General features: G+C 46.8%; 1 protein-coding gene across 7 annotated transcripts in view; it reads right to left on the bottom strand.

Moving 5' to 3' along the window:
- The window catches only part of actn1 (actinin, alpha 1), a 39,625-nt gene extending 32,382 nt beyond the window's left edge, over nucleotides 1–7,243 (bottom strand). For 6 of the 7 annotated variants that reach the window (XM_040199381.2, XM_040199384.2, XM_040199382.2 and 3 more), the window contains exon 1: nucleotides 6,756–7,228. In XM_040199381.2, coding sequence (XP_040055315.1) covers nucleotides 6,756–6,863 — 108 coding nt within the window. In that variant the 5' untranslated portion in view covers nucleotides 6,864–7,228. Of the gene's footprint in view, nucleotides 1–6,755 lie in introns of all 7 variants that reach the window. The other variant, XM_040199383.2, reaches the window with a different exon arrangement.
- Nucleotides 7,244–13,089: the final 5,846 nt, after the last annotated feature.

Below are 13,089 nucleotides of genomic sequence, written 5' to 3'. Positions count from 1 at the left end.
CACCAGGTTTTCAAGGGGAAGCTATTTCGTGCCACGCAAGGAAAGACCTTGAGGGTCATCGGTGTTTCTTCTCAGGTTGCGAGTAAGTCGGGTCAAGAAGGTGGCTCGTGGGCCTCGTTGTGACTGCGGCGTCCATGCAGCCGATAGCTTACAACTGGTAACGAGATCTGCCGCGAGCCCTTCAAGCTGTTTATCGTTGCAAATCAAGTGACGTCGGGCGCGTGCGGACGGATCCTGCAGCCGTGAAACAGAAGAGAGGTGCCGGTCAGCTCAACGGTCTCACAAACAGCGCGGAGTCATGGACCCGAGCGATCGCGGCCCGGGGGGGCGGCCGGTCGGTCGATAGCGGAGGCTGATAGAAAGTCAGACGTTCAATACTTGTCCCACTTTAGAAAAGTGGAAGAGTACAAATAGCCTCTGGCCCTGGATTGCAGCCGAACATAAGCACTCACTAACGCACATTGATGGACTGATCCATTTCCAACATTATCAGCATTCCGGGTCCGAAGCTTCACCTCCTTTCTGTGCACTGTGGCTTCAATCAGACTTTGGCCACCGAGGAAGGCGGATTCCCCACATTGAGTTTAACTCCCTCTGCAAAGAGCCTTCGTTGCCTGCAGTGTAAACAGAAACCATAAGGGACGCCGTCATGGTGCTTCCAATGCTGCTATCGCCTGTGTATCACACACAGAGAAAATCATAGTGGGAGACAGGCGGCTTCCTGGTACGGCTGCTGGGAGATCTCAATGCTGAGGCAAGGAAAACATTTCTTCCTTTAGCCGTCGCCACCCACTCACACGAGAAGCGGTTTTCAGCTCGCAGATCTCCCCTCCCTGTTGTTTTCCATTTACTTAAAACACCGATCTGCGTATGATGAATAAGATTAGCTTAGCACAAGGACGGGAAACAAACAGTTAGCCTCACAGTCCAAAGGGATGTAAATCCATCCATTAGCATACTTTAAACTCACTTAGTATTACATTTGCCTAAGTCTCCGTTGGCCACATTCAGGCTAGCTGTTTGCCTCGGTTGCTTAAGCGCAGCTAATGGAACTCGGAAAACGCTCAACTTCCACTTACAGGAGTTATGAGTGCACGCCGTAACTTCCTGTTGACCCTTAGTAAAGTAAATGACTTGTAATATGCAAGTCGTGGGTTAATGTTGACGCAGCAGGGATGTCGCAGCCCTGCAGCCACCTTAGAGTAAAGGGTCATTTGATACCTCAGTGATGATAAATTATTGACTGCCGGATGACAGCGGGACAAAGGACGGCCTCCTGAACACGCGCTCTTTGTACAGGGACTTGAAAGCTCCTCTGTCTCACCCTCTCCTTCCACTCACCGGCCCCTCGCCACCAACTCCCCCCCCACAGCTCCACCCACACACCTACTGGATGGAGCGGTGGGCCTTTTCGCCGCAGTGTCCGTTTACTCAAACGCTGGTCTTTTAAGCGGACATGCGTCGCGCCGCGGCAGCTCCTGCGAGGAGGTTTACAGCGAACGCACTCACGTGTTCACAGGCCCTTTGAGAACACAGCCACCCCCCCCACCACCACTCCCCCCCTCCCCCCCTCCGGCTTCTCAGCCGGCACTGGAGAATGCATGTGGTTTGATTAATAGCATTAGTGGAGGAAGGATCCGGCTACATCCTTCCCATGTGGTGCAGGAGAATTCCTCGGGAACATGCAGGCGGATCCGTGTGCAGACCACCTCCAGGTCGCATGCGATGTGATCACTGGTGTGCAGCGGCTCCAGACACGTTTGAGCAGTAAGCAGGGGGGGGGGGGGGTTGTTTTGTTGCACAGCACTCAGGAAATGCACTTTGACCCCAGATCCCACGGTGGATGTGGAATCCCCCAAAACTCCCCATCTGGATACTTTAAAATTTGCAAAGCAAAACAGCGGACAAACGTATCCGGACCCCAGGTTTTCAATCGCATCGCGGGATTGGCCTCATCTTCGGGACCTATAACTGAAAGCTGCATGTTTTTTAATTTGGAGCTTGAGTCTAACAAAATAAGCTGTGCAAGAATTTGCTTCGGAGCGCTGGCATTTGGAAGCTGCTCGGATAAGAGCCTGGTAATAGCTCACATTTGACTTTTCAAACAGTGAATTCAAAAAAAAAAAGAAGAATGTGCGCAGCTTGTTGAGGAAGAATTAGCAGTCACCTTCCTCTAACAGATGGAAAAAGGGGAAACCTTTCAGGATTGCAACTTAAGCATGGAAATGCATTCCAGACTGAAATTTGGACGAGGAGTTCGGACCCAAAGGTTAGAGCTGGGACTTGCTTTCTTAATCATTGGCACCGAAACCAAACTGAGGAGATGTTTGCCAAATACTAAAAGAGAACACAATGTTGTGTCATCCGTCCAAGACGTTATCCTCCAGATGGAAGATAGCCACCAATCCAATCCATGTTTTTATCAATGGAACAATTTGCAGTTCGTGCAGATAACATACCTGCAGTAGCAGCAGTTGGTTCTGTGGCTGGACTTTGAGCAGACAAACACACTCAATAACTAAAAAATACTGATGTTTAGCGGATAGAATGTTTCAAATATTCCAATTAGTTAAACTTGTTGGCAAAGCAGCATTCGCAAATTAGCACCAGAAACTACAGCTGCAGCCGTTTTGCCTCCTGGTAAAAGAGATGCTGTGAAGTTGTTCAAATTCATGTCTAAATTATGTCCACGGCAACCAAAGGTTTAAGTAAAAAAAAAAAAAAAAAAAAGCATCACAGAATCCATCCATCAAGCCACTACAGACACTAAAGATCCTCGCGAGCAAACAGACAATCGGCATCTCCAATGGAAGATTCCTGAAACCTTGCTTCTCTCTCCTCTCGGCCGAACTCTGAGCACGAGCATAAAACCTCCTCCGGTGGGACGAGTGGACGTCTGGATGCGCTGGGGCCCGCTCAGCTGCGATGTCAAGACCTTGACCCCATCCATCAGGACCAACGAGACAGCGTGACCGGGCCACGAGGATCTGTTCTCCAGGGAGTCGCTGTTGGGATTTATGTGAACCACGACGGCGGATTACCAGCACTGTAAAGCTCTGCACTCTATGCAGTTAGTTATATTTCTATTGTCTTACTTCTCACCATTCGACAGAGCACATAAGCTGCGCCAATGACTAAGTGAGCAAGAAATGAATACTGAAATCGGCATGTGGGGAACAAGTCCGCTTCATGTTCCCACCTGTCCTCAAAGGAACACCTAGACCTTTTTTCATAAGCTCATTTACTTTCCTGTCTAGTTAGACTTTGTGAGTTGGAAAGAAAAAGGTCACAACCAGCAGCGTACAAATGGTTTTTACAATATCTCACAAACGTTGATGTTCTTAATGTGTTTTTCCTCCAGCGACATGGCCGATCACTAAGCAACTAATTACTTGGTTAGGTTTAGGAAAAGTCAACATTTACTTTTAGTGTTTCTTTCACTTGGGACACCTACAGCTGGGTGTAGTCCGACCCACCCGTCCCCCGGCTCTGCCTCCATACGTGGACTTTGATGACCTTTAGAAGTCACTCTTCTTGCTCACCTTGTTCGAGAAAGAATATATTTCCTTATTTGGGAAAGAAAATACAGCAGAGAGACGGGGGCTCGACGAGACAACTGAAAACCCCACATGAGAAACAGCTGCACCGTTCATTGGAGATGGGCGGGTGGAGGCCGCTGGAGGCCGGTGGGGGGGGGGGGGGGGGGGTGGAGCACTTTCCAGCACGCTCATGTTTTATGTAGTGAAAAGAAGCAACATTTCAGCACATCACGCCTTTATTGGGGACGAGTGCAGCCACCTGCCACACAGACACACATTCCCCGCTTTGTCCGAGCGGCTCTGTGACGCTCTTCTTCTTTTGTGCAAAGAGGGCTGCACAAGGTGCATCATGGGAAGCACAGGAATCTGATGACAGGAAGCGTTTTGTGAGGAGGCCCGCGCTGACACTACGCATCCCTTCATGCAATTCGGTAAACAGCCGGCGTCGCACACGCGTCGAGCCGTTTTTCCTGGAACCTGAAAGATGCTGTAACGAAAACGGTTTCTCCTCCTTCTCGAATACGAACGTTGTCCTTCTGACACGTAACGTAATGTGAACGCAGATACGCCAAGAGGTCGGTTTGGACGCCCGCTGCTAGAGACAGCCCCGCCCACAGGGAGCGCTGATTAGTCAAAGTGAGTGCGAAGTGTTGACAAGTCTGATGACGGAGTCGCCAAGCGGACGCGAATCTGTCACACACACACACACACACACACACACACACACACACACACACACACACACACACGAGACCCTGCACAACCTCCTCTGGTGCCGCGTCATGATTCCTTGAAATGTATTGACCAACACACTTCAGCCGGCCAGATGTTGATGGATCTCCAAGAGGAAAGATGACTCCAATATTTCATAACTGTGCTCTGTCTCTCTCTCTCTTTTTGCCTCACTGGAGTGTGTCAGAAAAGCGGCTCTGGTCCACGTCCGTCACACCCGAGCCATTCGAGACTCAAAAGCCACAAAAACTTTTTCCCGTTATCAAGACGGATCAGCGGCGACTGGATCTTATCTGGCGCGGCCTGAGCAGGGGAATGTGCGCGTGGACACAGAGGTTGGGGCGTGGGAGGTTGCAGGCAGGGCCTGATCCAAGGTGCCGCCGCGGCTCATGTCCTTATAAGGACCTGGACAAATTAGCCACAGCAGCTACCACCTGAGCTCCACCTTCCAGCTCGAGAGACTATGTGCGTTGGTGTAACGGGAGGTGCGACGTGACTGGACGCACAAACAAAATGCCCCGTTGTCGCAGTGGATGCGGCTTTAAGCAACATCTGGAGCAGAAGTGCCCGAGACACCTGGATCAGCAAAAGACATTAAGATTCCAAGATAAAGAGGAGAACAGCCCCTTCATGCCTCGGGCTCAAGTCGAGACTTGCACCGGACGCAAAATATTTTAAACACCCTCTGACATGCTGGGTTTGTGTGCGTCAAAGGGAATTACTAAATGAAGACCTCACTTGTGCAATTTCTACTTATTACTTTTGGTCGCTTTCACTCTTTCAGTCCATTTCATCTCTTGGTAAAAAAAAAACGGGACGACTTTGGTAACATGTTGGGCTTCACTCTTAACAAACAAGAGAAAAAAAAGCAACGCAAAGAGACACAAAGAGAAGACACCGACCGAACCGACGCGCTTTTTAGGAAGCGATTCATTTAAAACACCTCAGAATCCAAAATGTCTCCATTTAAAATTTTCCTGATGAGGAAACCCATCAGCAAACACGAAAAGGCGTCAGAGTAATCGGTTCATCAGCGGCGGCGCTGATTGCTGATGCTTGGAGGTCTTTGCATGCGGTGTGTGTGTGTGTGTGTGTGTGTGTGTGTGTGTGTGTGTGTGTGTGTCTCACACTGTGATTGCGTTGTCTAGTCAGTTCTCAACACAAACACTTCTCGCTTTCTGAGAGCAGCGGATGAATAAAACATCCCCATCTCTCCCCAGGATGATTAGATCGATGTGGGCCATCACAGGAGGAAAGTGTCTCCATGGTGATGGAGGGTCGGGGGGGTCGGGGGGGACAAAGTATTGTCTTCATAGCATGAGGAGAACACACCTGACAGTAGCTTTTCCTTTAAACTCGCTTTCGACCGGTAGCAGCCTTCCGATGACATAATCCAGGAAACTAGAAGCTTAGAGCAAGAAACTTTTTTTGGGGGGGGGGGGGGGGGAGTCTCCCAGCGGCAGCGAGAAGGGCCGATTATTACCATTTTTGGGCACGCCAGCTCCCATGCAAGCCCAGCCCAAACCGCAGCGCTTACTCAGATTCCACAGCGCTTTCAAAGCGGAGGACAAACGTTTGGGGAGCCAGGGAGGAGGGAGGAGGAGGGAGGAGAGGGGAGGGGAGAAAGAGGAACACCCCCTTTTTAAAAAAAAAAAAAGACCCATTCGTACTCGGTCTGGGAGCAGAAAAAAAGAGCAGCAGCTGTTGGACGCGTGTAGGTGATTGGGGCTCGTTAAAGATGGATTACAGCGCCTCAGTATTCAGGTGACTGGATTTATATTCATCTAGTGGACAAAAGTCATCGAGTCAGACGGTGAAAAGAAGGAAGCAGCTGAACTCCACGATACACGAAGCCACCAACAACTCCAAACAAAGGTTCAACGCGCAGAACCCGCGCGTAAAAGCGCCAAAACAGCCCAGTTAAAGAGTTATAGTGGGTCCCCCCCCCACACACACACACACACACACACACACTCCACCCCCCCCCCGGTCCCACAGCGTGGCTTAATCCACGTCGCATCATGGGCCAGATGACAGGAGGGGCCAGGCGGACACACACATACGCAGTCAGGCGCACGGCTGACATCTGTTGCGCGGTTAGAGGTCCGCATCGGAATAGTTTTTGGGACCCTTTTTTTGTTGTCGTTATAGCCCCCCTCCCCTCCCTCTCTTCTCCCACATTTCATAACGCCGCACAGGATGTGCGCGCGAGATCCTGGGGGCGAGAAAAGTTTTGGAGCAGCAGAGAGAAGCCGGCGATGACCAATGAGCTCCGTGATTAAAGCGAATAGCCAGTCGCGGTTTGGGGCTTTTCTGCGCTCACCGATGCGCCCGCGAAAGGAATAAATGAACGCCGCCCAATCAACGTGAATTCGTTGTTGTTGTTGCTGTTGTTGTTGTTGTCATTATCATCAGCATCGCGAGCAACAGGCGGACTTCCGCACCTTTCCCCCGGCGGTCACGTTAGAAGGAAGTCGCGCTCACCTTTCTCTGCTGCTTCTCCCATGCAGGATCCAGCAGGAGGTCCCGGTCCCAGTCGTCTTCCTGGTGCATATATTTCATTTCTTCATCATAATGATCCATGTTGTACATGTGTCTATAACGCCGGATGTATATATGTATGTATATAAATATAGATGCGCTCTGCTTCTCTGTTATTAAGCGGCGTCCACCCGGTGATCGGCGCGACGGTGAATTATCGCTCTACTCTCCGCCACGCATTCAAGACGTTGTGCGGATGAAATTAACGGTCCGCCCCCGGCTTCCCTGTCTCCGTCTCCGTCTCCGTCCCTGTCCCTGTCCCTGTCTCTGTCTTTCGCCTCGCACTCTGGCTCTTTTCCCTCCGTGCAGGCGCTGGTTTTCGCCCGGCAGCAGCAGCTCTCCGCGGTAGGCAGGTCTATCGGAGGCGAGCGACGGACAGACGCAAAAAAAAAAACTTTGCTTCGGACAAATCGAGCGGATCTGATTGGACGCCGTCGGGCACAGATGACCCGCCTCCTACTGGGGATTGGCTGGTCTTGGCTGTCAGTGCGCGGCTTTAATGTCCAGGTTGATCCGACTGCTTGTAACGCGTTACTTCCTCACTTCACGAGGTGTGCGTACGTTTCTAAAATATAAAAACGAAATATCAAAGTTAATATTGGAAGTGAAGGAGTAGTCGTGTTTTACTTTAGTAAATATATAATATTATTATTTTAGGCTATATTTATGTATTATAATAGTTAATGCATCAATGAGTACTTTTAGTTTTTTTTCTTTATCCTGCATATTTTAATATGCTGGGAGAAGTTTTGGTCTTTATCTAAAATATTAAATCTTAATATATTTTTGATATTGTTATGTTTTGTACCATTTATCAAAACATATTACAAACATGTGGGGCAGTTATAGAATAAAGGTACTAGAGTAAAAGTGCCATATTTAACCGGAATTTGCTGAATGTGTAAGTATTCGAGTGAGGTACAAGTACTTCAAATGAAACTTTCTATCAAACACCGGGGGGTTAGGATAAGAACATTTCTATCAGTGCTGGAAAGTACATTTACTACAGTAGTTCACTCGCCTAGTATTCTGAGCCAGTCTGACTCCACTTGAGTATTTTAAACGTTTGCTCTGTATATCACACTACATGTCCACGGAAAACATTGTACACACTCATACTAACGAGTCAAAGAATGCAAAATAATATTTTACAGATATGCTGAATACAACAAAACTCTTTAGAAGGGATCAGGAGTCTACTGTTCGTGTAGAATTTGGTGGTATCTAGTGGTGCGGCTTCAGATTGCCACCAAACGAACCGTTTCCGGTGTTGAGCGTGTGTCAGCGTGAAGGTGAACTAAGGTGAGCGACTAGAAGAAAAACGCCCTATTTAGCGCCAGTGTTTGGTTCGGCCGTTATGGGCTGCTGTAGAAATATGGAAGTCATGCTGTAAAGAACGGCTCCACATGTTGATCCTAAATAGTCACTTTCAAGTCTTATTTTCAGGGGATTATCATACATTCCTGGCCATAGATTCTACTAAAACTCATTTTTCAATAAATACATTGACCAAAATCTTCAATGTAAGACTTTTGCTTTGCCGTTGTTGAGCTCCTGCGTGAAATAGAGCTTTTGCACTTTACGTTCTCACAACAGACTTCCAGTCATTCAGAAAAGAGGTGAGTCAGCGAGGCTCCTCTGAACATGTGAGGGGAATGTCAGGTCTGTCTGCCTTGTAAGGTAAACCAGCTCTCTCTCTCTCTCTCTCTCTCTCTCTCTCTCTCTGTCGCCTGCATACACACACACACACACACACACACACACACCGTAAAGACAAATGGGATAGCCCCGGCAGTCGGGGGAAAGTGGAGCGCTCTTCCATATATGGACAAACATCCAAGCGTGAATGTTTGGGAAAGTGATGTCACGGACCGGGAGCCGCCTGCCAGCTCACCGCGGGCCCGGGGCCCAACGGCAGCCCGGTGGTGGTGATGAAAGTCGCCAAAAGTAGCTGACTGCAGCTGGTTCGTAATGGAGTCTGGAGATCATTTTACACCCCCCCTCCCCCCCAACTCCATCAGCTAATTAAGCTACAGTCGTTCAACTTTACATTTGAATTAAGGTATTCGCTAAAAGTTGATAATGTGTGCCAATCGCTATAGTTCTATTACATTATGTATTATTTGATTGGCTTATAAATGGATTTGCTGAATATATTGGAGTCTACAGCCACTGGGATCCTCCTCCCGGGGCTTCATATAAACTAACATCTGCAGGGATCCTTTTGCGTTCATATTACAAAAAGGCAAAGGGAGAGCAATTCTGTTTGCTTTGTAGAAATGTAAAAAACGTGAATAACGGTTCTAATGTTACTGAAGTCAAGAAGTCTTGCCAGAAAATTTGGCAGCATATTGACAATCTAAGTGGAGTGCGATGACAACATCTTGACCCAGGGAAACCCACGTTGTACATTTGACCTTGGGACAAAGAAACATGCTTGGAACATCCTGTAAAATGTCTCCTTGATGCCTCTGACTGAGGCATTGAGCCGGGGAGCGTAGCATCACCCTGTGCCCCACAGCGGGGATCTGAGCGCAAGGTTCGGATAATGACAGTAGTTTCAATCCCACAGTGGAAATATACCAAAGTCTGCTGCACATGAAACTCCAGAAACCAAAACGAGAGCAACAAAGTCAAGAGCCTTTCTAGCTGCTGTGGCTACAAAGGCAAAGTAGCGCTGTGAGCTAAACGCTGGCTCTGCGTTAACCATCTTTGTTTAGTTTGTCAGAATGCAAATATTGGCTAATTAGCACTTGATAGAGAACAACGGAGTGTCATTTGTCTATCGGGTGTTTGGTCATAAAATAATGATGATAATGCAACTGGTAATGGCCCAGCATGTTTCCACTTCCTGTTTCCTCGTCTCAAGGTCAATGAGTTGTTTGACTTTCTTTTCTCTCGGCCAATAGCCTATTGGCAACCCAAAATGTCACTTAATCCCAATGTGTGGGCCATTTAGGAAGCAGGGGGGGGCAATAAAAGACACCATTGCACTAGATCTCATAGAGGATTCACCGTTTTCGGGGGTCCGGCCACACAAGGGACTAAAGTGAGGAGATCTGGACCCGTGCTGCTGAAAGCTTTTCCATCTGTCCGCAAGATCCCGACGACATGGAATCACAACGATGAAATGTTGGAGTGTCGCCTTTAAGAGGTCACACGTTACAATTGATCTTGAGGGGTACAGGAAAGTCCGTTCCAAATCCCACAGATGTCAACCTGCTGCTCGCGGGAGCTGAAGCAAACTAACAAGATCACCAAAGCCAATGGGCACCGTCTATGTCTGCACACAATGTGGTGTGGTGATTCATCGAATAGTTGTAGAGAAACGTCAGTGGACACCAAAGCGATGGACCCACAGTTATGTAGAGCCGTGCCTTTAACATGGCGAAATAAAAACTTCTGTTACTTTTGTATTGAAATTGCTGAGTTTTTCCATTCGGTCATTTTAACAAGTCCAGTAGACCGCAGTAAAAACGATCTCCTGTCCGTAGAGCACCAGTAGGATAAACACTGAAAATGGTGGCTTGTTTTTAACGCATCAATTACCTCATTATAATTAGCCACTGAAATGTACATAATCACTCCAGAGCTGCACTTTGGTTTGGGGACACCAGAGTCATTTCATCCCCGTCCAGCGAGTTGACGTTGGCATAATACCATTCAGCAGAATCCCACAATATCTTGTGAAGAGTCAGTGGTGCAAAGAAGCTCTGGCCCGCTTTCTGAGGCACACAGGTCATGTGAAGAGCCGGTACACTGAGCTCTGTCTGCTCGCTGGCAAGTTCCCAAGGTATTCCAGTCATGTAGGGAGGGGAGTTCTCAAAGAGCCGTCCTTGCTGTTAAAGCTAAACCATGTATGGGATCGTGCAGAACAAACAGGATAATCCCATTGAGTCTTACATGTGTTTGGGGTTTGTGGTCAAACAAAACTTGAACAAAATCACCTTCTGGGCCCAAAGGGAGCATCCTGTAGGGCAAGGGACAAAGAATGTGAGGAGGACGCAATCTGAAAAGGAGGGTTTTTGCTCCTTTTCCAATATGGTACAGCAGTGGGGGAGGAGCAGAGTCAAACACCGGATCTGACCTCAAGCTCCGGAGAACTGGAGGTCAAAACTTAAGGAAAACATACATTGAAAGTACTACGAGCCAGTGAGCAGGATCACTGCAGGTGCTACTGAATATGTTACAAACAGCTGTGTAAATGGCTTTTGTGGCCACTGAGGAAGCAGATTGAAATCTTACAAATGGCGTCAAAGGAGGTGACTTCACCTCCAACAATCTGTTTGTGTGGAGAAAGAAGTGAGCTGAACAGATCTCTACGGCACGCCTGTTAAAAGTAGCAGCCCACGGCTGCAATGGCCGCCGCTGGCACAGCAGATATAAGAGTGCAATGCTGAATATATATATTTTTATGCAATAAAATATATTCGTGACTAAATATAATAATATATAATAAGTAAATATAAATAAGTAAAATTTTACGTTTGGAAATGTGAAACTCAAAACAACTGCCAACACCTTGTGAATTAATTAATTAATTAAATTGATTTTTAATAAATTGAGGCCCAACCATCACAAGTCAAAAACACTAATTCAAAAATTTCCCGTAAAATCAAAATACTCCAGTAACTTGTTACGTGTTTTTTCACAACACTCAAAGTAAGAAGGCGATTTCTTAAATGATCTTTGGAGCCTTTAAAGAAAATTGTCTCCTCCCAAACCAACATGGAGCGTGTGGCTAAACCCATGCTCGCTCTGGTGGAAGTCCTCAAGGTCTGTGCTTGTACTGGAGCCCTCCCAGTGGTGAATGGGCCCTATGGGCGGGTGTCACTGCAAAAGAGCACACAGAAGCAGTTTAACCTTCCCTGAATAAATAAAGATAAAAACGTCATTTTCACCAACGTGTCCCCTCCTACTGTAACAGGGTGCTGAAGCATTTTTCTTAACAGCAGTAAAATATACTTGATTCTTTCAGAGAATGTCATATATATATATATATATATATATATATATATATATATATATATATATATTTATATTGAACAGTTAGATTCTTTAGCCTGTAATCAATCATTAAGCCACTCAAAACGTACAGAAGCATACAATATCCCTCCTTGGTAAGCACAGGGTTAAATGAAGGGTGTCTACTTCCTGCAGATAAATTCTAAGAAGTAGAGGAACTCACTTTGACAAGAGAGCAGCGCAAACAACTCAATAACCCTGCACTGCATGTTTGCCTGCACTCAGATTACCACTCCAACCATCGGCTCGGTTTCCTTTCTTTGTAATCTCTTCCGACAACCGCCGGCGTGGGCTCTGGTCGCCCGTCCGCTTCGTCTGGCAGGAGAGGACCGTCGCTCAGGCCGCTGAATGACATGGTGTGTTTTAATGGACAGTCATTGCACGTTTTGGGAATCCTGGTGGGTGTGGCCAACTTTTTTTCTTCCAAATATAGATTTTTTGATATTTATGATTACAAAAACTGCAAAGTATTTAATTTTACCCAACATACTCTAAATGTCTTTGAGTGACATTTGTACAAAATAAATAGATTTGATTAGACCAGATTTTTGTCAGACTGTGTAGAGGTTTTCAAATAGAATATGTTGCTCGGTCTTATTTCTCCATCTGATCAAAATGCACATTACCAAAATTGCTGTGGGAAAGATTTCTTCTGTATTTTTGCATCAGCTTTAGAGATCATGTGCAAGAAGTCTCTAGAGCACCTTAAACCAATTACCTGTAAACATTAAAACACACAGCAGGAAAGGAGTTAGAGAGAATCCTCCATACTCAAAAGTCAGAAGGGAAGGTGTTTTAGAGAAGACGGAACAAGGTCCATTTAGTGGTTTTTCTGCAGCTTTTAATCATAACACATGATCTTCCTAAGATGGAATTTGCCCAGTTGTGATGCAATTGTAGATTCCCAAATTCCCAAAGTCTACAATTCAATGACGACTGCAAAAAGGTCATGTAACTGAACTCTTGAATGGCCCTTTTATTCAACAAAATTTTCAGAGTGGCCAAACACTGCTATTCAAACGTTTTAATATAAATCCACACATTTACCCCCAGAGAGGAACATAAACTACTTGGTATATCTGAATCACCCTTTGATTTGTCAGTGAGGTTTACGTCTTATTCTTTTAATGAAAGAGCTTTCAGTTCAGCCAATAAATTGCTCAAGGTTACGGCCAGCTGAACACATTTCTTTCATATGAGAATTGAAGCTCAGTTGCCATGGCAACGGTCCAAAATAGCTAGTGAAGTAGCC

The sequence above is a fragment of the Gasterosteus aculeatus genome, chromosome 15 (genome assembly GCF_964276395.1).
Source record: "Gasterosteus aculeatus chromosome 15, fGasAcu3.hap1.1, whole genome shotgun sequence".
In the NCBI taxonomy this organism is placed as follows: Eukaryota; Metazoa; Chordata; class Actinopteri; order Perciformes; family Gasterosteidae; genus Gasterosteus; species Gasterosteus aculeatus.
The sequence above is the reverse complement of the archived record's forward strand: the minus strand, read 5'-3'. Positions and strand labels throughout refer to the sequence as shown.